The sequence below is a fragment of the Coloeus monedula genome (genome assembly GCF_965178545.1).
Source record: "Coloeus monedula genome assembly, chromosome: 16".
In the NCBI taxonomy this organism is placed as follows: domain Eukaryota; kingdom Metazoa; phylum Chordata; class Aves; order Passeriformes; family Corvidae; genus Coloeus; species Coloeus monedula.
Window position 1 is genome coordinate 624,508 of NC_138796.1, and position 26,228 is coordinate 650,735.

At 38.8% G+C, this 26,228-nt stretch overlaps 1 protein-coding gene across 3 annotated transcripts; it reads right to left on the reverse strand.

Annotated features, from left to right (window-relative positions):
* Positions 1-1,112: 1,112 nt before the first annotated feature.
* Positions 1,113-26,156, reverse strand: MARF1 (meiosis regulator and mRNA stability factor 1). 3 transcript variants are annotated; one of them, XM_082292207.1, is made up of 27 exons: positions 26,056-26,156; positions 24,685-24,889; positions 23,002-23,148; positions 21,263-21,437; positions 19,680-19,906; positions 18,753-18,870; positions 17,891-18,063; positions 16,651-17,085; positions 15,958-16,127; positions 15,691-15,852; positions 15,269-15,458; positions 14,367-14,545; positions 13,372-13,452; positions 12,783-13,019; positions 11,546-11,665; positions 11,035-11,210; positions 10,571-10,791; positions 9,747-9,889; positions 8,359-8,492; positions 7,650-7,852; positions 6,933-7,160; positions 5,927-6,157; positions 5,600-5,812; positions 4,809-4,869; positions 4,572-4,712; positions 3,854-4,024; positions 1,114-3,718 (listed from the first exon to the last, which is right to left on the reverse strand). In XM_082292207.1, exons 2-27 carry the CDS (start codon positions 24,829-24,831, stop codon positions 3,486-3,488), a joined length of 4,716 nt encoding a protein of 1,571 aa, XP_082148333.1. In that variant the 5' UTR covers positions 24,832-24,889; positions 26,056-26,156; the 3' UTR covers positions 1,114-3,485. The 3 variants fall into 3 exon arrangements, with proteins under 3 accessions (XP_082148332.1, XP_082148333.1, XP_082148331.1); XM_082292205.1 differs by having other exon boundaries at positions 22,480-23,148; XM_082292206.1 differs by lacking the exon at positions 26,056-26,156 and having other exon boundaries at positions 1,113-3,718; positions 22,480-23,144; positions 24,685-24,825.
* Between the last annotated feature and the right edge of the window lie 72 nt (positions 26,157-26,228).

Consider the following 26,228-nt stretch of genomic DNA (forward strand, 5'->3'; position numbering starts at 1 on the left):
AATGCTTGCTAGAAAAAGGCTCCTTTTAATGGGAGTTAAACCATAGCTCACCATGCAACGAGTCTGTTACATTATGGCAGGCAAAACAAGCCATGTTAATTTTAGAAAAAAAAAAAAAGACAGTTTTTTCCATAATGACTTTTTTGCTAACTTAAAACAGATGGCTTAACATAAAATGAGAATGAAAGGAGTGGGAATGTTTGCAGCACAATACCAAAGCAGCATTTAAAAATCAAACTCATCTTTTGAAGGTAATCACATACCAGGTGCTATGAGGGATTTTACTCCTTCATTTACTTAAAAACATTCACAACTACTGAAAAATGAAATTACAGAGCAGTGATTATGGGGTTTATGGTGCTGCTCTGGGAAGTTTCTATAAACTGCCTGTTCCTCCTTTCAAAGAGGAATACTCATTATTTTCAAGAGGGATATTTATTACACTGTTTATGAAGAGTTTCCTGGTAAGTTTTTTAGGCAGTTACTTTAAAATTGTTTACTGAACAAGTATTCTGTAAGGTCAAAGGATTGCTTATCTGCAGCAGGCCTGACATTTACTCCAGGAGACTCCACTTAACAGTTCTGCTAAGTGAGAGTATGTTATAAAACAAAAACCAAATTCAGCCCAAACGACCCCCCCCAAAAAAAAGATAAAGTCAGGAGCTGCTCATCCAGCTCTTTACTTTTGTCCATGATGCTGTGAGAAGACAAAACAGTTCAGTTTAGTTGCCTTATTTTGTTTTGTTAAGATTTGGAATTTCAAAACACTCCAGTGAAAGGAATTTGCCAGATTTCTCGTTCCTGGATAATGACCATCTTCAGCAAGCTCGAAAACAAAGCTATTATAACTCAAAAGTGACTTGTTAAACTTTATTAACATTCACATGACCTTATTTGCAACAATTTTAGCATCTCAAAGGGAGACACTGAGGAGGAACACCTGACATCCAACTGCTGAATTTACACTCCCTTTCTGTATTTTTCTCTTTAGGCTGATAACGCAGCTTCTTAAAAAACCCCTAAACATTATGTTGCATGAAGGGCAGTAAGGGATACTGAGTGCATCTGCAAACAGCTCAATTGCAAAAACTGGGAAAAGCCTCATTCTCCAGAATTTATGGTGTTTCTTTTTATTTTTCACTAAACCCCAGCTCTCTGTTCAGTCTCAATAATTAAATTTAACATGACACAGCAAGTTACATATTCCAGGGCACACTGGGGTGGGGTTTTTTTTCAAGTCTTCAGACAAGGACAAGAGTTATGCTTGCTTGAAAATTTTATTGACAACTGTTTGGTCCCAACACACAAAACAGCACTTGAGCCACAAAAGAAAGTGTCCAAACAAGGTAGACAGCTAAGAAATGAAGTCTTTCTTCTCTCTCCCATTCCAAGAAAAAAAATAGTGCATAAATTGAGGGCTTCAGTGACATATTTTCTTTTGAACAAACATGAATCTGAAGTAGTACATTTATTTGCTAAATAAAGAATTTCATGGTTGCAAAGCTTTTAAATCTGTAAGTCACATCATTTGTTTAACCCTTTGGATAAAAAAATATATTGCAATTCAATTAGCTATTTTGTTACACTATGAACACAACTTCTCAAAAGTATTATTCTATTACTTTCAAACAGCAATTTCAGCAGAATCACACATGAATCCAGATAAGATATGCTGACCTCCACATGTGGTATAACCACCACTTTACTTGGATAAATACCATATTTTCCTCTGAAGCAAAAACCTGGTTTTCTTCAGTACTCCAAATGACTTGTAGCTGCATCTCATGAAAATACAATTTCAGGCTGGTCTCTTCTCCCATGCATGCTCTTCTGAAACAAAGATCTAGACTGATCACTGTCAACCTTATCAAAATTAAGGTGAAAGCAGATTTTTTTGCATTTAACTCACTAAAAACATTCCAAGAAAGCTTACTTCTAAATTTCTTCTTCTATAGCAGTATGTCTGTAGAGGTTTACTATGGACTCAAAATACTGTGCCATAATGCTCAGAAAGACTTCCCGGTGTTTCTTTGCACTTACAACAGCTATAAACTCACTACTGGTAATACTTGCCTAAATATAAAAGATTTTATAACAAAATCTGACTAGTAAAATTCTGTCTATAGCCATTGTTCAGTGGCATTTCCTGCTGCTGGCTGAAAAAATAGAGCCTGTGTTCCATCTCTTGCATATTACAATAGAATCCATCTAAAAAAAAAATATTCAGTTGGCCAGTGGAAAACTTCTAGTATAGGTTCTTTCAATACTACAAGCAATTTATTTGCTGCCTGGCAAATACAACCCATTGTAAATGCCATGGTTACCCAGAATGGGTATAAAGTCTCACACACTGGACAATTCTGCTAACTAGAGTTAAGGTCATCCACTGACTTAACCTCTCTCCCAAAGCTGGCCCTTGCAAAAGCCAACACAAGATACCACAAATTCAAAAAGCTTCCAACACTAGGAGTAAGTCTTAGAATAAAAACAGACACAGCTAAAAGACAGCACATCAAAGAACAAGCTTCCCATTTACTGAACATGCTTAAAAATAGAAAACAAGGTTAAGCAGAACAACCTTAGCATTTCCACATGTAGCTAGAACTTTCCTTACAGGTGGAAATAGCATCAATACCTCCCATCACAAACCACTTTAATAAGACCTGCTCCATTATCTGTAATTTATGCATTAGATGCATATTTCAGAAATATCAGAATCTTCCTAACTTCATTTCTAGACACAATGAAAATGTGTGTGTCTGTATCTTACACTCATGACATCAAGACAATCTCTTCCTTAACCAAACCCATGCCAGACAAAATAAATATGAGGGAAGCTTAAAGCATCAGCATCCTAAAGAGCTCCTAAATGGAACTGAAAGCTACAGCAAACAAACATTTAAAACAAGTTTTACACAAGACCCACATAATCTTCTACAGACATCTTTAGACAGGCATTTCCAATGCAGTTACAAGTCATCTGAAAGGTCAGAGAACAAGTTTCCCCTCTGGAGAGCAATCAGCTCCCCTCACTCTTGTCATTCCAGGTCAGCGAGTTAAAATTTCTCAACAGGCTTTTGAAAGACAAATCATGCATTTCATTAATACTGTCTGAAACAATACCAGTAAGCAACAGCCTATAGAATACAATATGCTACATTTATGATTACATTACCAACGAGGCTTAAAGAAAATAAAATCTGTTCCGTGTTTGTTGAATTAATATTTTGCTTTTACTGAACACATTTATGAAAACCTGTAAAATTTAAGAATAATTTAACAAATGCCAGATTTTTTTGAAAATAATAGAAAAAATCTGCTCTGCTAACAGCTGTGTTCAGTGTAAAAGGAACAAAATCTTCACAGGATACATTAAATACAAATTAATTCCTCTAGGTTTTCCATTAAAATACACATGGGCTAGCAAACAGCTTTACTTTGTGCACAGTCCATAGGTATTTGTCTTTCACACTAAAAAGAAAGAGTTAAAGCTTGGTTACAGGTGCAAGTGAGAAGTTTGCTGCCAATTTGACCTTGTTTTTGTGTTGCTTTTTGGCCGGGCTGTCCGTTGCTTCTTTGTTTACTTGGGTTTCAGAGGACTGGCAGGGAGGCACTGAAGCATTCTCTGTGGTGTCAGACACCACAGAGCCAGAGACCAACTTTTCTTGAGCTGTGGTAACAATTCTTTGTTTTTCTTCTTCTGTTAAAATCATTATCTCTAAAATAAATAAGACAACTCAATTTACTGAGGCTCTGCTCTTGTAAAAAAGAATATTTCTCTGCTATTAGGCAACAAAATACTTAAAAAAGAACTCAGCCTGATTTGAAGCAACATAGGGAAGCAAACTCTTACCTGGGAGGGGTGTGGGGCGTTCCTCAAACTGAATGAGGTCTGCAGACTCAAGAACCACAGGATCAGGTCTCAGCTGGGGGGATGGCAGGCAGGAAGGTACTGGCTCACACAGCAAGTCAACAGGAGATGTATTTGTGAGGCAAAGGAGTTCTTGTTCTGTTTGATTAGAAGCTATGAAAATAAGGGAACATCTTTCAGAGTATCTGTAAGCTGTGAAGGTGTCACTATTGTCACAGGTAAATGTAAAGTCTCCAGGTGCAAATCTGAGGCTTGGACAACTATGCACTATTTGAAATACTAACACCAAGCTAATTTAATTAATGCTAATTAACCTCAGATTTGTCACATCAAGAGCATCTAACAAAATTCTCATCACAATACAGGAGACACTGCTATCAGAAGCTGCTGCTGGACCCCCCCCCCCACCCCATTAGCTTCATGGCTATAGACTTAAATTTCCACCAAATCAATGGGAAGCAGTACCCAGCAGATATATATATATATATATATATATACACACACACACACACATTTATACACTGGCAGCTCAGGACACAAGCCTAACCACAAAGTCAGAGAAGTTCAAGCAGCTTTCAAGCCAAAATGTATATTAATACTAGCTGAGATTTAGTAACTCACCCTTCCCCATGCTGCAGCAATTACTCTGCTTATTTTCCCTAAGACAATAAATTTCTTATATAAATCAATTTTGCATTACCATTGCTAGGCCTTCCTAGGTTTAATTCCATTGATGAAGTGGATCCTTGGGTCTCCAGAATACGTCCATTATTGTCAGCAAGTTGATTTCCTTGATTATCCACATGATCAGCAGGGGGAAAACTAGGTGAGCTAAAACGAGCTACAAAAAGGCAAGTTAATTTCATTAGTTTACTCAAGCTACCTCTTAAAAAAACTCCAAAAAACTAAGATACTGCTCAAAATTGAAATGGCTTACTTTTCATATCATTTTTCAGGACTACAATTCTCTTATGGCCATGTCCTTTAATCCAGACCACCTATTGAGAAGGAAGCAGAATTGAACATCAGCACATGCTAAACTCAAAGCATTTGCTCACTGCCTTTCATCCAGCTTTGCTCTGACATTATTGCTAACAGTAAACGAAATCACACTGCTAATTTGTACTATACTACCCAAGTAAAGGCTCCAAGTAATTGATACCAAAGGCAAGCCATAGTGCCCCAAAGTATACTAAATATACATTAATGAAACTAAATGTATAAACATGGAGCTGAAAAATTCCATTTTGTCACTCTTCAGAAAGATTGACTTACTTAAAGGAAATATTATAGCCACAAACTAGGTCACAAAATTATCCCAGAGCAGTCAGGATATGTGGACGACAAGAACATGGTGCTTCTGACAAGGTCCCAGAATTCTTCACTCCCAGACCCAATAATGCACTCTGATCAAAATGAGGGTTCAGTACTGTACAACCATTCATTCACACAGACAGAAAATCAATTCTCTCACTCCAAGATGCCAGGGTTGTTTACAGCCTTACTAGGAACAGTTCTTAAGCAAAATTTCACCAAAACATATGTGCTGGTTTGTTCTCTTTTTCTTTCCCAGATGTCTCTGAATATTAAAAATACAACTGGTGTAAGCTTCCCTGAAGAAGGTAATTATTCCGGTAATTCGCCCCGACTAACAAACTGTGGTTGTGCAACTACTTTTAATCCATGCACAAATCTCAAAGTAATTGTGCAAAACTGAGTTCTTCACACCTGTGGAATTGCTCCCAAGAGCTCTTCTAAATTATTGCATCCATATGCTTTAGGCTGCAGCACTTCTCCTGTGTATTTGCTGTATGCTACTGGGAACTCATGAAGAAAAATTTGCTGATAATGGTAGGTGTGAAGTAAGGACCTCACATTCTTTGCAAACATATACAGATTTGTAAGCTTGACATATTCTTCTGCTGCACCGTTGGTAAAAACCTAGCAGAAAAAGGGAAAAAAAAAAAAAAAGGAGAAAGAATTAGAGCACACACTTCCATAGCCTCTAGACACAAGGCCTTTTCAAACACATCAGAAAGGCAAGAGCTTACACACCTCAACCAAGTAAGGCAGACTCTTCAGGAGTTCAGTTAAGGTCATAAATCCATATTCACATGGATTAAGTGAAGTACTGTGGACTGTTTCATAATGTTGCTTAAGCTGTTCAACAGAGAGAAAGGATGTTCCATCCCAGGACATCAGCAAAACCAGCAACTGGGCAGTCAGAGTCCGCAGAGATTTTCTATTTATCAGCTGAATTTGCTTGCCAGATTCTGTGTCAACCACCTAGAAAAATTAATTGGTAAAGAAGGTAGGGGCCCAGAAGAGACTGATTTATAAATAAGATGTATAGCTGGGGTTTATTTAGGCATAGCTGTATCTGACACTCCCCTAGCCAAAACCAAACAAAATCAAGCAGCTTATTACATGAAGTATTTACTTTAAACAGACAAGACCTGTACAGCTGTGCAGTGGTTTCTGTCCACTGCTAGGTATGATTTTACTCTTTGTTACAAGCCAGTTGGTCCTGACTGAGCTCCAGCCTAACACCAGCTGCTAAGTCAACAAAACTGGAGCAACTAAACCAATGTGCCCACATCCATGTAATTGCAACTTCTCTTTTCCATTGGCATAGAAGACCACTTATGTATTTACATTCAAAGTCTCAAACCATAGCTAAAAAAAAAAAAAGTAAAGGAACTGAAAGCATTAGAAGACTGAAAAACTACTACAGTTATTAGAAAACTGTTTTTCACAGTTAGAAGTCAGGTGGGGGAAAAAATAAATTTATACTGTTAAAATAAGTACTAAAATAGAATTTTGTACTTATTATTTGCTAAATAAACATGAGTATTCCCAGACAATGCTGCAAGGTTACAAAAGAACAAAGAGAACATCATAAGAATATAGAAACTACATATAAAACCCTTTTGGACTTTCCCCTTCCTGACTTAATGCCATACTCCAGAAACAACATTTTGTTGCACATACTGAGCCACGTCCTGCGAGACACAACCCTACACACCTCCCAGAGGGATAACTGACAGGGCCAAAAGGTTACCTTTACAACGTGGCAGAGCTTCTGCATGAGGGCCGGCACGGAGCTGACGTCGAAGTCGTGCAGGCGCAGGGCGTAGCCGAAGGTTTTGCTGTACTCAGGCAGCAGATCCGCCAGCAGCAGCGAATTGTCCTTCTGCGCCCGCAGCAGCTTCACAAACTGGGCAGCCACTGCCTTCACCTGCTCCACCTCTGTCAAGGTGAGAATCTTCTCCTCTCCACACTCCAGTACCTAGAAAACACAAGCGACGCTCTGCTGAAGTGATTGATGGAGTCTGGATGAACAAAGTCATAAGCCTCAGCTGAAACTCAGGCCTGGCAGGCTGGCATTTGCTATGTAGTACCAGGGCTCAGCCACCTCAAAAACTGTTTGTACAGCAAAGCAAAACCATGTAACTTCTGAAATACAACAAAACAAGCAGCTAAAAATAGCTAACTTTTAAAAAGCAAACTGAACAGAACTTTAGTAAAACTTAGCTCAGATTTTGAGGCACTGTATTTATTTTTAATTTGTCAACAAACAGCCTCCTGAACGTGCTCAAAACCATGGACTTTACCAAAACAGCATTAATATAAGATTTTCTTAAATACAGCTGTCTAAACATTACGGGTGCACAGTTTATACCTCATAATAAAGTTTATGAGACACATAACCCCTGCTGAAACAGTTGTACATATTCCAGAAAAATGCTTTTGTCCAGTTTATGATTTTAGGACTTACAAGTAAGACATCTGGTATGGCTTCAAAGAGTTCAAGTAGTTTTGTAAACCCATAGTAAGCGAGTTTGCACTGACGCCCAAAGTGGTGGTGGTAACAAGGAATAAATTTATTGAAGGGCATTCGAAAATGGGGCTGGTGCCGCAGCAGATCCACCACCTCCTTGGAAAACTGCTTGGTTCTTTCAATTTCCTCCTGGGTACGTTCTAAAATTAAAAAAAAAAAAAAGCAAGAGCTACACCTCAACACACTTACAAAATGCAACAGAATATAATAAGCAAACACAATGGCTGGTTTTCAGCCTGATCATATATTATGCCAAGTCAGTCTTTTCTTCTACCACTGAGACCTTTACTAGACTTAGATGTTTAGAAGGTTATTAGCACTTTAGGAGGTTTCAAATAGCCAAATATGCTGGGTTTTTTTCTGTATGGAAACAATCCACACTCTAATCATACCACAGAAAGCACAACTACATGCAAAAGTAGTAACATTGGTTTTTTGCCACCTGTCCTGTTCTCCTGTCCTATTACAAGTGTTCAGAGAATGACATTCTTGATTTGCTAGAACTTAGCAACTTAGTTACAAAGGTAGAAAGACAATTATAAAAAAAAAAATCCAAGTCACTCCTACACATTTGAGTTACTAAAGCTTCAGAATAGTCCGAGAATAATCTGTTTAGAAACAGCACAAGAAAGTTTCATGGACATACCTCTTTTGGGAATACAAATTACCATTTCATTGTCTTGCTGTGACAAACAGATGGTTGTATCCGGAATTTCTGATATAATATCAGCCAGTTCACACACTCCATACTCAGTAACATCCCAATCCTTAGAGAAACACCTGAAAATTTTAAAAATTTGTGTGTAATACAAGTATTAATGCATGCTGTGTAGGCAAAAAAACCGTTTTTTTGAGAGTCGAGAAAGCAAGCCTCACATCCTAAAAAAAGTAAGGATAATTTCCACATTGGCAATAATACTAGCCTGGAAAACTAAGGGGAAACTAGAAATCCATTCTAAACCAGAGAAGTAAGATCTACTCTCATATGAACAGTGTAACAAAGAGCTGTATGTATCAAGCAGTCATTTTAAAGTGCTTTAGGAAAAATGTAATTATGCTGTGCATACAGCTCCAGCTGGCTACATTTCTAATAGTCTGTATCTGCTTAATAGTTACAGCCATACACTCTTAAACAAGAACAGGTCCCAAGAGAAGGCAGAGACCATCTCCTAGAAAATATCGTATTAAGCTTCCCAATACTGTGTAATATATTAAAATGTGTTTTACTCTTCCCATCTCTCCAACCAAAATCTCTCAGGAGAAAGAACCCTTCACAAACACTTCTATTCAACAAGTGGCCAGCGCTGACTCTACATTAAGTAGATTTATAAACAACCAGTAATGTGTTTTTGCCAAGAGTGGAAATAGGAAAGTGCACTCCCAAGAAGGAGCTGTTGGCACATAATTTACAACAGCACACATTCAAAAACAGATTCATAGGTAGTTCTAATATGTCATGGTAGGTTTAAAGCACATTAACTATTACTTTCTATCTTCATATTAAAGAAAGCATCAATCTTAATTCTTAAAAAACCCCAAATACCCTATTTTTTATCATGCTAGAACAGAATGTTCCTGACAGGTATTACTCCTCATTTTTGCCACTGCTACATCCAGTTAAAGCACTAAAAGTAACTCCTGACAGTTAATCTATTCATTTTATATTTCCTTCTGAAGAAAGCCTAACACTAAGTTTTCCCTTTACTGTTCAGGTTAATGTGCCATGACCCACTTGCTTAAATCCAACCTTGCAGCCATGGCTCCAAAGAGAACTAATGAAATACAGTAACCCATTTCCAACCCCAATGAAATTAGATGAACCTTAAGTACTAAGGGAAGGAGTAAAATACGGCAGAGAGCTTTTAGTTTTTGTTTCCATTGGAAGTGTAAACTTCCACATAACAGTGAAAAGGCAATGTAGCTGCCACAGTTTTGTTTTAAGATTTTAAGTGCTGACTCCTCTTGCACTAGGTATTAAAATCACCCTTAACAGACATGCCCTGCACAGTTCTTGTTTCATTAAGGATAACTTACCAGTGATAAGCCTGCAAGAATTCCCTCACAATAACTTGCTTACTGGCCTGGGATTTGAGCAGCTTCAGTAAATCTTGAGTGAAGCGCTTCACCTGAGCTCTGTGCGTTAGCGTTAACAAGCGTTTGGAACCCATGCCAAGAATCTGAAAGAAAATCAGATTTAGTCACTCACATCCAGTATCCTCAGTAAGAGGTATTTAAAAGCCAATATTAGTACAGGTAGGCTAGAAAAAGAATATAATAGAGACAGCATCTGGAATGACAGCCTCATGAAGCCACCCACTTCCTGTACTAAGAACTATCCCCTCAAGAAATTCAATACTTCATCCATGAGTGCTATTGCAACTTCTGCCCATCTGCATTGGTTATTTGAAAATTCTACAACCAACTGCTTTTCAAAGTTGTAAGCCAATGTGACCGCAGTAGTTTTGCAATAAGGTCACATGACTTATTTCTCACAGAAATCCCTTCAAGCCACAGGCTACACATCTCAGCCCAACTCATGAGCACTCAGCATTTACAGTCTTCTTATGCTGCACACAGCACAATTAAAAACTTTTACCCAAGCACCTACCAGACGTTAAAAGTAGCTTCAAACTTTATTCCTGAGGCTTATATGAAGAGTTAATTTTGCCAGAAGTTGTTTTGAAAGGGTAGGCACAGAAACAGCATCTCAAGAAAGAACACACCCACCAAGGTTCAGTCAACCATCTCTTTCAAGGGGCACTAGGTAATTGCCCAGCATCTAATCTACAACAGCAACCAGGAATTCAGATAGCTGCAGCTACAGTTGTGGTCAAAATGGCCAGTATCACATCACTCACCTGCAGTACGTGAGGCACTGCTTCCAGCAGCTCCATTAATTTGGAATAGCCATAGTCAGACACTCGGCATTGCTTTGCAAAGTGGTGGTGGTATGTTGGGATGAATTTGCTGACAGGGATGACACAGGATGGTTGGCTTTTGAGTAGATCTATCACTTCTCGACTGAACTGAATGAGCTGGGGATTACCTACAGGGCTCTTGGAACGCAGAAGCCAAGGATCTACAAAGAAAAAAGTCATTACTGTACCTTTCACTAGTATTCTTCCACTAGCCACTACACTGTACTTACAGATTGAAGCTACAGCATAGGGGAAAATAAGTATGAACATTCAAGCTGAAAGTTGAAAGTTTCTCCTTATAAAAAGTTTAAAAACTATACATGCTTATTAACAGAACTTATTAGTTTAATTTTTTAGCATAAAAAAATTAGTTCAGAGAAAAAGTTTTAAGCAGAAATATTTACCTGCAGTAGGAGGTGGTGGTTTGTTATGTATCCATTTGATAACTTTAATGCCATTTTGGGCAGTGGCAATGTTTACTCCAGGAACACAGGTAATCAGATGTTCTAAAGGAACACCACCTTGGCCTTCTGGCACCATTTCAAGGTCATTGAACTCTGACATGTAACAATCAGGAAAACTTTGGAGGAAAAAAAAGAAATCTTCCATTATACACTAAAATACCACTATAAAAATTGTCCTAAAAACATTGTTATTTTGAAATCTCTTACTCATGAAGTGTTTCAACAACTTACTGACACATTACAGAAATCTTCATAAAATGCATATTTTAAATAAGTGTGCTGTTTTTGCTAAACAAGAATTTTAAACGTAATCACTTCATAGGGCATTAATTTGCTATAAAGGATACCATTTTATTTAAGAACTGAGTTTATATACAACCAGTAATTTCCATAAGGTTTGAAGTCTTCAACCTATCAGACCTTACTAAAAGCATAAATAAAAATACTTTACCTTAGTAAAGGCACAGTACCCTCATGTGTCTGTAGAAGACTGTGAACTTGGGGAGCAAATGTCTTCAGAGACAAAACCACAAAAGGAATTCTGTAAGAATCTGGATCAAATTCATGTTCACTGCAAAAATAAGAGGTTCAAGTTTCTATGCTTACTCTACACACAGCTTTAACATAGTATCTGTGCTCACATAGTAAACATACTACATGCATGTAATATACTGCTACTAGTGACAACAGCACTTGTAGTACAGTACAAGCAACTTTCATCATGTTTTCCCCAGAAGTAATACAGCTGCAGTGTAGATACAACAATGCTGCTAGCGAGGATTTTCTTGCTATTTTCTAAGCCCGTGAGAGACTTTTCTCTCTCACAGAAGAGGTAGCAAAGCTATGTAAACAACCAAGCCACCTGCAGCCTTGGAAAGTCTTGTTTATGGTACAGTAGAAAAATATTTTGACAATGGATGTTCTAGGATTTCAGCCAATCACCCCAAGGGGTGGCTGACCCTTTGTCCAATTAGACTATGAAGAAAAAAGTCTATAAACGAGTTTGTAAAATAATTCAATAAATCAATCTTGCTGCACAATTCCTGCCTGCTGGATCTTCTCTCCCCCTCCCTATGGCTGTGGGACACGGTGATACCCTAGGGTTGTAGTAATACTACAGCAAATTTACAGAAGTAACATTCAGAAGACCATATTTTTATTACCTATTAAAACTTTCAAACTAAATTTTAGCAGCACATACGAGATGAACACCTAATAACTCCTCTAGTAGCACAACCTGGCAACTGTTGAATTACACAAAAAACTTAATACATGGCTTCAGGAAACCTCCAGCTCACTATGAATCACTAAATGTAGCTGGAGGACAAAGAAGAATGATCAGCTACAGTTACATAATGAAATTCAGGTAATAGAAGTCTCTAGTATGTATAACCTTCCTACATAACCAGAGAAATACAGGCAACCTTCCAGCTTCCATTAAAGAAGTGTTCAAGTCCTGGCACCTGTGCTAGAACACAATTCTCTTACCTGGGCACACCAACCCATGAGAACTGCCTAGAAAATTCAATGGCCCATTTCACTATTTTCTGCCTGACTTAATTCTTGTGAACATATGAGGAATGACTGGAGCACACCATGAGAACACACACCTCGACTTTAATACACCTGTACACCATAAATGCTGCTCAAATATTTGTAAGATTTATAGTATTTTATACACAGCTTACATAAAGTCCTTATTCAGGCAATGCTGCTTACAAACAGGCTCGTGATATTCCAACTCTTCAAATATTATTGGACTACAGTTTGCTGAGGAGCCATCATGTGACTGTGAAGATCCCAAGGGACTCTGCCTGGCTTGGCTGCTGGGCAGGAGGCACACGAGCCTCCCACTTCCCTGGTCACGGATCGCCACAGTGTCTGTGAGTTTATACAAGTCTGAGACAATTAACTTACGGCCAAATCTAAAAGAGAAAGATTGAAATAAATGCACTTTATAAACGCAGGTAAGGCAATGCTGTAATCTGCCTTTTTTGTTTAATAAACAGGAACATGCTGGAAACTATTTAATGCAAAATGTTAAGGTAACTAACCTATTCATAGCAATGCAAAAGAATTAAGTAAAATACTGAAAGTAGAACCCTCTAAAAAAGGCCAGTTTTGCCATCATTGCCTCTGGATACAAAATATGCTGCAACACCTAACAACAAAAATTCCTAACTTTCCACTCTGCTACTCTCTCTAAGTCACTGCAAAAGTCATACATGATCAGATTTTTTTTTAGAAGCACTGGAGGGGAAACCACCAGGAACTCACTTTTTTTCATAGATTTCTGTGAATTTGAACACAGGCAAGCAACAAGCAGGTGCATCCTGCAGAATGGACATTGCTTCTGAGCTGTAAGAGAAGTTTTGCAGCATTAGCACAAAATTAATCTGCTGTTATTAGACTCCAGCCTAAATTAGTGAGATATTTACAGACACAGTTTACGAACTATAAATGAAACAGGACAAACTGCATTCCCTTCTATTGCAGCACTGTAAAAGTTGTCATTTTAGATCAGGGAGTGCAAGTAGTAACACTTCTGTTAATTCATCAGGTCAGGTCTCTGAAGGAGTTGCATCTGTCATAGGTGGTGCTAAGATCTGAGCACCTATAAAAACCTCAAAGTTGCAGAATTAGAAGTTATCAGCCTGGTCATTACATTACAAACTTTGAACAGGCAAGAATGAAATAAAGTCAATGGCAAGTAGTATATAATTGTAGAATACTCTACAGTCCAAGCACTAGTTTCATTCCCTGGAGAAATGATGACAACTTTTTTCCTAATGTTTTCTGGAAGAAAAAAACCTCACTTATGTTCTCACTAGCATCAGCACTCTAAGCTGTATCATATTTCACGTACCAAATGAAATGCTGCTGGTGTATCCCTGATGTTCAACTGTGTACCCACCCTCAAAAACAAAATTCATACACGCTTTCTTGAAAGAAAGAAGAAATAGAGATGGCCCAGTGTAATCTTAACTCAACTGCACTAATGAAGTTAAAGGTATATCAGTATTATGCAAGAATAATAGTGCAGCTATTAAACCCTCTTAAACAGAGATCTAGAGTCTTCAGATGGAACTTAAAATATAAGCAGTACAGAAATGCTAAACTAAAAACCAGCCTAGTTGTATGTAACACATTTATCAAGTCATACAACAGATTTTTCTTTACTTCCCTATTATCCCTTTAAGCAGTATTTTAAATCATCTCTCAGCTACTAATACATACTAGGACAATTAAGAAGATACCAAAGTGCTTATTACCTAAGTAGAGAGAGTGATTTACTAGCAGCTCCCGTTGCTAATGAGACCTGGATCCTCTTACTGCCAATTTTGTATCTGTGCAGACTGTTGACAGCACTGATGGCTTCTTGGAGGTTTTCCATCTGAACATTGGCCTTCAGCTGGTAGTCTGTGTGAGGACTGAGCTCCACACTTTTGACCTGAGAGGAAGAAAATACCTCATACATTTACAGCAAAATATTAACCCAAAGCAAGTCACCACTAGAGCAGTCTTGCTTTGGCCAAGAGCCAAATACAACACTAAAGGGAAGGGAGTGATGAACCACAGCCATCAGTGCAATGCAAACAAGAGCCAAGTACAGCGATCCCAGACTAAGGCAAGTCGATGGTATTTCATTAACACAAGCATCATCTTCCCATGTAAAGATTATGCCAGAAAAGTGTCATCCACAGATCAGACAGAAATAGGACCACTGACCTCACCTTCCATAACTGCTTTTTACCAATTCACACTTTCCCTGCTTTTGATCACTTATGACTCAAAACAGTTTTTACTGTGATTTTTAAGCTGACATTAGGAATTCAGCTTTACAGCTTAAAAAGATTATCCTGTTAAAGCTTAAATCTCATCCCTACATACTAATGAGACACTTAGTAGGAATTTTATATACCAAACTTCAGAATACCAGATCTAAGAAGACCACACACAGATTAAAAACCTAGTACAAGTGGTTATCTGGTCTTTTTCACAGGAAAAAAAACCTCCACAATCCATCCTTTTAACAAGTCCTGCAGGTTTAAAAGTCCTGCTCCCAACACCTTTCTACTTCTGCTCACCTGAAGCTAAACCACAAACATGTCCCTAAATACATAAACAGGAAGTATTTAAAAAACAGACTTAATAAAAATATTTGAGCCTTTACCTTGCCATGTCTTGAGAAGATTTCTTGTAAATTTTGCTGCAACTCTTTCCTGGACAATCTGTAATCTATGTTGCTGATCTGAATGTCTGCACCATTTGCAAAAGGATCAGGGCAGTCTGTACCACCGGTATGATTCACTACATTAAACGTGAGTGGAGATGATCTATTTGAAAGATTGGGAGACATACTCCTGGATAAAATAAAAACATTTATGAGCTGAAGTAACTGCACAATTCCAATATATACATCTCAAAATCAAGTAACAGACACAGGTCTAGCGCACAAATACAGCGCTTAGAAGGGATTTTCCCAGTATGTGTGTGCAGGCAAAACAAATTCCAGCACAAGCAAATCAGCTGCCAATAATCAATGTGTATATTGGTGAAGTCTCACTTCCCCTCCCAAGACAGACAAACACTTACCGAGACGACCAACAACTCTGAGACATCAGTAAAGGACTGAGTTGTCTTGAGGCTGTCAACTTACTGAAAGCAGAGGGATAGCTGACCTGAAATACAGTTTCATCTTTATCTTTTTTATCTACAGGGGAATTGGTAATGCTCCTGGAAGCAGAGGTCTCTTTTCTATTTACAAATATATGTAAGAAAAAGAAAAAACATCGTGTTTCAGAATTTACATTAAAAAAATATGTAACTAACATCAACATCTATTTTTATTTTTAAACATACTTCTGACTATTTTTGGAGGACAAGTCTCCTGCTCCCATTTTTTTGGTTGCCAGAGACACGGAAATTGCTGCATTAGAGTTACTCTGAGGAGAAGGAATTTGTTCTCTTAAACGTTCTTGCTGGTTTTCAGTATTTCTACTGATGTTCTTTGATTCAAGGCGGCACAGCTCCTATATGAAACAGATAAAAGGTCAGCATAAAAGCACCAGACATCCCTTGCCAGAGGCTTTCTTTCTGATGGAAGGCTAGGTGACTGACCATTTTTTCTTTAATAGTGTTTTCATTGGTATTTCATAGTAAGGAATTTTTGATTTTCTGCAGCAGAAGACAGTAGACTGTCAATTAGTTGAAATGTTTTGCTACATTATAGGTCTAACCCTACTTCTCCTTAAAACAAAGAAAATGGACCACTCTAGATGTTACTCATCGCCAGTGCAAAAGTCAAAAGTGGCAAGAATTTGAGAGCTAATACCAGCAGTATTTTCAATTTGAGAAAAACATGGCAGGGAGGGGGAACAACAACCACCCTCACATTGTCTGCTTCCCAAGCAGATGAATACAGCTTTCATTCAGGAATGTCAACACACATTACAGTTAGTTATTTAATAGGAGTGACAAGTTAAAGTTGCAACAGAAGCAATCCTCAGAACACAAGGAAAAGCAAGAATACGGAACAAGGCAGAACAACAATACCTGTAAACTTTTGACATTTGTGGGTTTGATGATAGATCCATGGATCTGGAATCCTCTCCCAGCAGAGCCTTTGGTACCAGCAGACTGATCATTCGAGTCTTTGTTGAGGAGGCACAGCTTCGTGTTCTTGTTAATTTTTTTGGGAGACTTGACCTTCTCAGTTCCCACAAAGCTGGAGCTTTTTGTTTCACTAAATTCTTTGTTTTTGGGAGTGAAAGACACTACAATCCTGTTACCAAAAACATCTTCATTTTCCATTCGCTTCCGAGCCCGTTCCGCACTTTCCTGGTTCAAGAAGCGGAGAATTGCGCTGCTTCCAGAAATGCTCAGCACCTTCCCTCCGCAGTTGTCTGACAAACGCCTCAGGCGATTGCTGACACTTTTGCTGTCTCTGTTTGTTGGCAGATTATAGACATATAACAGTGTATGACAAGCCTGTTAAAAGGGAGGAAGATTTCAGTCTGATTATGCCAGAATACCCTCTGGTCCAAACCCAGTAGTTTTAACACTGGTTCTGGTGCCCATGCCCTCCTCCCACCACCAAGTTACTCCTTTCACAGCACTCAATCTGTTTGGAAAACTCTCATACCACGGTAGACCCTCAAACTTCCATCTCAAATATAACTTAAAGTTAGAATAGACTATAGAGTCCCTGATCAATGGATCAATACCTGATCAGTTCTCCAGATGAGAAAGCACCATTGTTAACCATCCAGTAACCTATACGTTCTATACATGCATGTGAAAACATAGGTCAGGAAGTTATTTCCAAGAAAGAAAAAGTCATGAGTGCTGTACAAATACACCATAACATATCCAGAGGGAATCACCAAGGAAGACAAAAGCCCAGGAAAAGGCAATCACATAAAACTTAAGAAAGCATCACTAAGATGTCTCAATGCATAACTGAGTTCTTACCCAAATTTTCTGCAAGGGAAAGAAAAGCATGTAAGGTATATTATCTGGTAAAATAGTTATTGGTAAGAATGTGACTTTGCTATCCTGTTTTTTAGTAAACTACTTTATAATTTTATTATTTCATTCTTTCTGCCTTAAAGCAGAAAGCAAACATTCACATGGTAGTAACTGAAATACAGACAGTGGCCAAATACACAGCAGACATCACTCCCCATCATAACTAACGCATACATAATTTCAGCCTGTTCTCCTCCTAAATTACAACAAAAACTCCAATCTGACACTTGGGAAGGTCTGTTGCATCAAGAATTAAAATCTTTACCGGCATTTTCAGTGGTAACCTTGGTGGCAAATCTGAAATAAATTCTTCAAAACAAATAAGCTCATGGGCATGATGTAAGAGTGCTTCTGAAGCTTGGTTTTTATGCACCAAAATTATTCGGAAACCATGTCGATGTCTCAGGTCACTCAGTTCCAAAGCAAAGTTTACATCCGCTGGAGGCGAAAAAAATTAAATAGGCAAGGAAACACTTGAAAAATCTGATTGAAGAAACAAAACCACAAATCTCACTCAAGTTCTGTTTACCAGTAGAAATTTCCAATGAAAAAACACCACCAGCAACCAGGCTTCTCAGACATTATTTAAAATCAGCAGTTCATATTCAGTCTCAAGACAAGGGCTTCCTTTTAACTGCAGCTTGTAGCAATTCATCAGCAGGGCATTGGACTGGTACTGGATATTTCTATAGCAAACATTTGTTTAGCTTTAGGGAGAAACCCAAGGCCATCACATGGCAATTCAATAGTTGAGTGGATTGCAGATTTAACTGTATAATATGCTGCTATGAGAATTAAAAACAAATACATTTTGCTCAGATCATAAATACAACTTCATGTGTTTTACTTTAGGAGCTTCCTGCTGAAGCTAACTTCAGACAGTAGTCAGACACATACCTACTGATACTCAAAAAGGCATCAAATCATAACAGACTAAACTGAGCCAAGTTCTCTTCTTACTCTCCCTGCTTTTTCTCTGCTGCCATTGACATTAAGAATTCTTCAGCAGTTCAGTTAAAGCTGGTTCTAAACACCACCCTTGGCAATCAAAATAGTGTCATATGCAAAAATACTATGGAAGAGAGGAACTGAAGCCAGCACTGTAGCTGAGTATCACAAACACTTACTTGACACAAGAACCACAGTGGCAGGTGCAGTGTGTGTATCAGCAAATCTCCTCAGACTCTGTCTGAGTTTGTCATCAGCAGCATTCTTGGCTGTAGCATTGATATGTGCAACAGTCACCTGTGGAAATACATAAGCACATTGAAGAAAAGCTTCAATGTGAACTGTGCTTACTTCAATGGAATTTTTTAAAAAACTTAAAATACAAGCTCTCGCATGCACTTTTAATTTAGGTAAATTAATGCACACATGCATGAAATGGAATATGTAGGGATCAAAAAGTGTTCTGTGAGCACTGAACTTCAACCCTACTTGTTCAGCAATGTCTTTGGGGTGACTTCTGCTGTTCTGTTTAAAGGATCACATTTCATAGACCTCAAAAACATGCCAAAAAACTGTCAACCTGTTATTATACCTGCAATTTAGAAAGTGGTAATTTCTGACATAGAAACCAGCACAAAAAGTTAAAAAAAATATGAAGAAACAGAAGGTATTGATGGAAAAATATATGTAGCATTAAAGGTGCTCCAATCAATACCACTAATCTACAGGCGTCCTTACCAATCAGCACAGTATTCACTAACAAAGTAAAAAAGTTAATCATAGATCTTTTAGGTTAATCACTTAGTCACAGATTTGAAGGATAACAAAAACTCCACCACATTTTAGTGGATGAGATAAAAACCACTCTTGTGAACACTGAAACTAAAGCTAAACCAGTTACCTACAGAAAACAGAATGCAGATTCACTTTTAAAAAATATCACAGCAGGAGAAAAAAGGAATCAATGTTAGAGACCCCAACCATAAACTAAATATGCAATAAACCCACAGAAGTGAACAAAGCTTTAATGAATGATAATCACTCTTGGCACACTCAAAGTACACAAATTCTCAAGCAAAAACACCAAGCTGGTGCTGGTTGGATACCTGGCAGTTGTTTAGCTCCTGAATGACTTCTTTGTTTTCTTTACTAATGTCACACACACAGATGAATTCTGCCTCTCTGTGACCTTTAAAAAATTTCTCACGAATCCTCTGCACAACTGCTATAGCTGAACGGCCAGTGGGAACTGAGCAGTTTTCAATATCCCAGAAGACTCCAATGGGGGGCAAGTTTTCCAGAACTTGGCCTGTTATTGCAACTTCCGGGGACCCTGTGCAGATGGAAGAACACAGCTCATTTTTATCTCCAAATACTGAATATGCTAAACCTAGCATACTATGCTAGACATGGGAAGCCTTATGAACAACATGCCCAGGAATGCAAGTTCAGTTTTACTTTCTTACTGAATCCAACAAACCATGAGTCTTAAACAGAAATTTAGGCACTATCAAGTTCGGATAAAGATGCAAGACAACTTTGACTTCACCTTTAAGCTCTCAAACAATCAAGTAATATATTTTAAAAATTACCAAATGTCACAAAAAACTGTCTGAAGTTGCCTAACACTTGGTGCTGTATCAGCAACAGAAGCAAAACATGGAAACTGTTCAAATTCACATTGTGGATTAGATAAATCTAAACAAAACTGGATTAGATGACCAGCATCATGATGGCAATTACAGAAAATTAAGGCAGTATACAACTAACACAAAGGTATCCTACAGCTCAGGAGAGGGAGCTTAGGAGTTTTTGCTACTGCAGGCTAAGCTGGTGTTTCAGCACTCTGAAAATCTATTTAAATTTGAACCAACATTATACAACCATTCCCTCCCCACAAAACAACTTGAAAAGAAACACGAGGAATGACACAGAAGCCTCACAGTTCAAGAACAAGCTACAAATTAATGTTACCTGAGACTTTAAAATAAGGCACACCAGATAATCATATTTGTTTGTGTGTATGTTGACTAGTTACACAAAAGATTCACTGGAATCACATTTTGTAAAGATACTTGATTGGGGTGTATCACCTTAAAAACCTTAAAATGGATGTAGTCTTAAAGTAAAACTATCAATTTCTTAATATTCTGTGACTTTTAAAAGAGTTTATAACTTTTATACTAGATACAATTTCATAATTGAAGCAGTACTAACACCGTAGAAAGACCATGCAATTATTTCACACAGTATTTTCCTCTTAAGAACACTTGAGGAAGCTATACTGTAATTATAAATGTTACACCTTTACTGCATATGGAGTAACAACAGACACAGAGCTATGAAAATGCTTTTCAATTATGGCTATAGATAATTTCGTTATACATGACCAGAACAAAAAAGCTTCCAAGTCTGCAGAATTTCTTTTTCTAGTTCTTAAAGCAGTAAGAACAATAACAGTAAAATCAAAACTCAAGGCAAACAATACAGTAAGTTAACTAAGTAGTCAAAACATGTAAAAGCAAGTGATGAATTTTCAAGAGAGACAAGATATTTTTTTACTGTTTAGTCTTTTATGACTTCACAGAAGTTTCCAGATAACAATGCAATTTAAGAGAACTCTTGCTGTGCCACAGTATCTAAAAGGAGAATATCAACTAAATGGAAGTTTCAAACAAACGTGGTTTACCATATTTCTGTGGTGATTTGCCAAGGCTGCTTGCCAGTATCAAACTCTTCTCATTTCCTGTTCCTTTGGTTCCACAGCCATTACAGATTGGGATAGGAACAGGTGCAGTCTGTGCACTTGGAGGAGGAATATTTGGCCAGATTTTAGCAGCATCAACTAGGCTGTTTCTGGTTGGCTGTTGGGACAATTTTTCAGAATACATGTTCATTTAGTATACAAAATTAACACATGCTAATCCATGCTATAAACATTCAGTTTGCCTTCTGCAACAAATGCCAGTTCGGATGTACTCTACAAAGCTAATTAACAACAGTATGATGGCATGAAGGAAGCTTCTGTCCTTCTATCCCAGCATATTCAGCTTTAGATTTCCAAATGCAAGAAAGATTCTACTAAACTCAACATATCAAGACATGTCACCTTTAAGTACTACTAATATGCATCCTCTAAAAAAAAAAACAAAAACAAACAAAGCTCAGTCAGAGACTTAGTACACAAAACCAGCACATGAAGAGTAGAAGGTGTGATGGTAAATCCAAATATACTGAATTCACCATTTAGTTCATTAAAATTACATTTCACTTTTATATTGGAAACTCAAACTTAGAAGTTTAAGTAGCACATCCTGCAAAGTTGAGTATATTATTTCACTAGAAATTCCTAGTGATCCTCAAGCACAGTTCTAACAAGTTCTAAATTTTACTAAATTGGTACTAAAGTACAAATTACAAATTTGGGAAGACTGAACGAAGACCTATCAAACCAAACCATCAAATTCACATTCAAACCAGGACTAGAATATCCTTGTAGCATAAGATGTATCATCTGACTTACAAATGGCTCTTTATTGATCAGCTGCCCAAGGGTACATCTTAACTGTTGTTAGCCTTTTCTCAGAGTCCCTACCATGGAACAGTTTAATCGGAGCTGTAAAGAAGAGATGACTGGATTTGAAAGAAGTTAGAACGCCACTTGAGTACATTAAAGATCCCCTGTAGGCTAAACATTGTGATATCTCTTTTGTGTTCCTATGGCACTGAATGTTACCTCAGAAAAGAGCTCAGCTTCAAAAAGGCTGTCTAGTACACTTGGACTGTGCATCACCAACTAGGGGGATGCAAGCTACACCTTCAGGGGCTGGTGTTTTGCTCAAGTTACACAGTTTCAACATGAACCACATAGCACAGTGAGGAAGGAGAACCACGGGGTGTACAAACCTTGCTCAAGCAGTCAGTGCAGTAGTGAGAGCCCTTCAGACACACGGGAGGCGCCACGTTTAGGTGCAGAGGGTTGGCGCACGCGCGTGACGTCAGCTCCGACTGTGCAATGTGCTCATCCAAGCGCCCCGCGGCCCCACTCGTGAACTCGGGACAGGGGAAATAGCCAGAAGATGGGCAGCTCTGCAGGGCTGGGAACTGATGCAGTTTGTGCACGTTACCGTGACAGGGCTGGAAATGGAGTTTTCCACAACAGGCCAGATGCTGACAGGAAGATACACTGTTTTCTACGCACATGCCAGAGAACTCACTGGAAATTCCTGCCAAATTGCTTCTAGCTGAAGGGTTCTTCAGTGAAGATGCAGACTGATAAGCAAATCCTGACCCTACTTGACAAGTTATTGTCCCAGTGCTTTTTGAATCTAATACTGTGCCAGGGTGAATCAGGTTTCCGCCACCACCACCACCACAATGCATTTGTGGAGTACAAGAAGAGTCAGAGCCATGAGCACAGCAGCTTACTTTGGGGCCAGGGGAAAGCTGTAATTGCTGTTGCTGAAGAGGATGAACATCAGGAAGCGGCACTGCTGGAAACAATTTAGAGCCAGAGTGAGGAGATGCAGCATCCTTCAAGTCTACAGCAGCTTTCTTGTTCTCCATGTAATCTTTCTGGAAAATGAAAGCACAGTTACACTCACATACATTAATAAAACGATAATTTTATAGGGTAAAAAGAGCATATTTTAAGACTATTACAATTCTGCATTCAAAGTGCTACCCTTATGATTACTATTACCTTACTGACTGAACACGTAAAATATTAAAAGAACCACGTGGTTACACGTGCCAGTCTTAGGTATACTGGTATCAGTGGATGTTGGAAACAACAAACCCAAAGAGCTATACACCAAATAGCAAGGAGTCCATAAAACAGAATCATAAAAGCAGAAAACTGTTAGGCTAAAGCTCAGAGATCCTTATTTCTTGTAAGAACAAACACAGATGGATGTGACAAAGCTTCACAATTTGCAGATACACAACCAATCATATTTTAGTTTGAGTAACGATTTAAAAATTGTATTAAAATTCTGAAAGTAATTTATTAAAAGAGTATGACTTAAATAAATTAGAAATTACATCAAGCAGGTAATATAGCAGAGGGCAAAGAAGGCTAAAGTTCACAACAACTAAGTGATTTTTGTCTATTCTGATTTAAGATAACAAGATGTACAGACAAAGGCACAGACAAAGTTTTTACAAATGCCAGCAGTGAAAACCAAGCAAGGTTAAAAGAAGCATAGAATACTCAAGGCCAGTAGAGGTAACCTGCACAGAACACTGCTACAAAACTTTTGAACAACTTTTATTTTCCAAATTGAATTTAATGCATTTTCTAGTACACATGAATGAATAATTAATTACTCAACTTGAAAACCATTCCTCTCTACTTGATGCTACATCTCATGAAGATAAACTCTGCCAAAAATCTGTCTGGAACTGATTTATATACCAAATTCCAGGTTTTATGGCAGCTCCCTTCCTAACCCCCAACATGTGAAAACAGCAACACACTCATTCATTTCTCTTATGCCTTTACTTAAAGACAGATTAAATGTGTCTGAATCAGTGTTATTTAACAGTTGGAGCTAACTTGCTCAAGTACCTAATTGTGTTATACTACTCCTTCTAATCCTTAGCCTTTGCATCTTAAATGTATAGAATTATGTACATTACAGAAAAGGAACATTTAAAGAAATGGAAACAAGGAGTAAGACATTGTGAAGAACAGTATCCACAACTGCTATAGCTACTATACAATAATAATTCAGAGAACTATATATGCCTCCAAACTAAACAGATAAACTGGAAGCATGACCTCCCCTACTCTACTCTTCAACAATAAGTTGGCAGAGCTCTCCAGAAGTTCCTTACACACCTTTTAGGCAGCCAGTTGCATTATTCCAAACAGCTGTGGCAAATAAAGCCTGACAAGCAAAGCAACTTTTCTCACCGACACCGGTGTGAGTGCTGTGAGCACAACTGAAGGCCTCAAGTGCCCAGGCAGATTTTGTACTTACCTTGGTCACTGCTGCCTCCTCTTCCTTCCCTCCCCACTCCCCTTTAGTCAGTAACACCACTGGAGTCAGCCACCCACCCCCTCTGCACTGGGGGCCCAACTATACTCTTAGGGTAGGCAGAAATTACCGTTTTCGCACTACAAGGCAAAGCCTTCTCAGCAGCAGAAAAGCAATTAGAAAGTTTCCAGAGCCATGGTTTAGCATCATTCTCTTGTCTCTGAAGCCATCCCAATGATCTATTGCAGAGGTTCTCCGTCCTGTTTCCTTCCATCATACAGCCAAACAAAAAGGTTCAACATCCTTTCATCCCCCCTTCCTTTCATTCTTCCCACCTGTTGAAGGGAAACAAAAAAACCCCATGCTTTAAATAACTTTTGAGGCAAGACAGAAAAACCATGGTGATCTTAAGAATTCCACTACTGTTCCATCAGTGAACCTGCATCATTTATGTTAAATTTAATTATGCCTATGGCCAAGGTCTTCACTATCCTTTTTAATATAGGAATGCTCCTCGTGACCTGCAGCACAGAAGAACCAGTCCAAGGGAAACACCTTGAGGTCCATGGCATTAGCTGGAGTCACACAGCTGCTGATATGAAAGAGTAGTCTCAAACCTTCAGTGCACTCTCCCAGAAAGACAAGCCAGGAAGTAAGAACAACTCAATTGTAAATACACAACAGGTGCAACTGAACTCAGCTGAAAGAATTGAGCTGTATATTCACTGTTTTTCCACCGGCTAAGAAAACCTATACATAACACACCTCTATTAAACACACAGTATTTTGCATTTAAAAAAAGAGCTTCAAATCATTAAAATAAATTTACAAGTACTTCTGCTAGTTCTCAAGCTATCCCACTGTACATCAACTTAGCTTTACAGAACCACAAAGCAGCAAAGCAACCTAAGGCTCAGTACGAGAAAAACTGTGGTTAGCAATGAAGTCTTCTTCCCCTCCAACTACGTGCTGCGTTCCTTAGAGTACACTCTTTCAGGTTCTTTTGTATTTAATCTTCAACACAAGAACCACAGAACACATTACATAGCGCTACATTTACCTCTGCATTGTTTTTAACCTCAAAAAAAGTTTTACTGGTTTTTTTCTTTAAGCAGAAATGCTTATTCACGCCAATCCTAGCTATCCAAAAATTATGCTGTACACAGTATCAAGTTCATCCAGTTCTACCACTCCAGAGTACGTTACTTTTGAATGTGTCTGATAGCACCGGTTAATTTCGGAATTAAAACGGTAACTGAAAAGAGTTAGCGTTACATTAACCAAAGCCCCCGCTTCTCCCTCTGCGTCCCGAGGCGCTTCTAGGCCGACCCTCCCCCACGCCACCCCACCGGCCCCAGAGCGCTGCCGGGCTCCGGCTGCCCCGGGCCGAGGCCGCCGCAGCTCCGGCCGCAGGACGGGCCGTCCGGTGCGGGGCCGTCCTTCGCTGCCGCAGCAGCCCCGCGCTTTCAGGGGCCCAGACGTGCTCCCCTGCCCGCCTCACCTGCGCCGGCCCCGCCGCCCCGCGCCCGCCGCGGCCCCCCGGCCCTTTGTTGTCCTCCCTCCTCCCGCTCAGCTCCTTCTGCCGTCAGGCGCCGCCGCGCGCCGCCAAGCAGCGCGCTGCCGCAAAGCCGGCCGTCGTAATGCCCCGCGCCCGCCTCCTTTAAAGCGGCGGCC

What these genes read in the sequence shown, in the direction of transcription:
- MARF1 (XM_082292205.1), bottom strand. Translation starts at nt 24,831, where the DNA reads ATGATGGAAGGAAACAGGACGGAGAACCTCTGCAATAGATCATTGGGA. An exon ending in TGCCTTGTAGTGCGAAAACG is followed by an intron (nt 23,149 to 24,684) that starts GTAATTTCTGCC and finishes TTCATTTTCCAG; the next exon opens with AAAGATTACATGGAGAACAA. An exon ending in CAGAGTTGTTGGTCGTCTCG is followed by an intron (nt 15,459 to 15,690) that starts GTAAGTGTTTGT and finishes TATTTTATCCAG; the next exon opens with GAGTATGTCTCCCAATCTTT.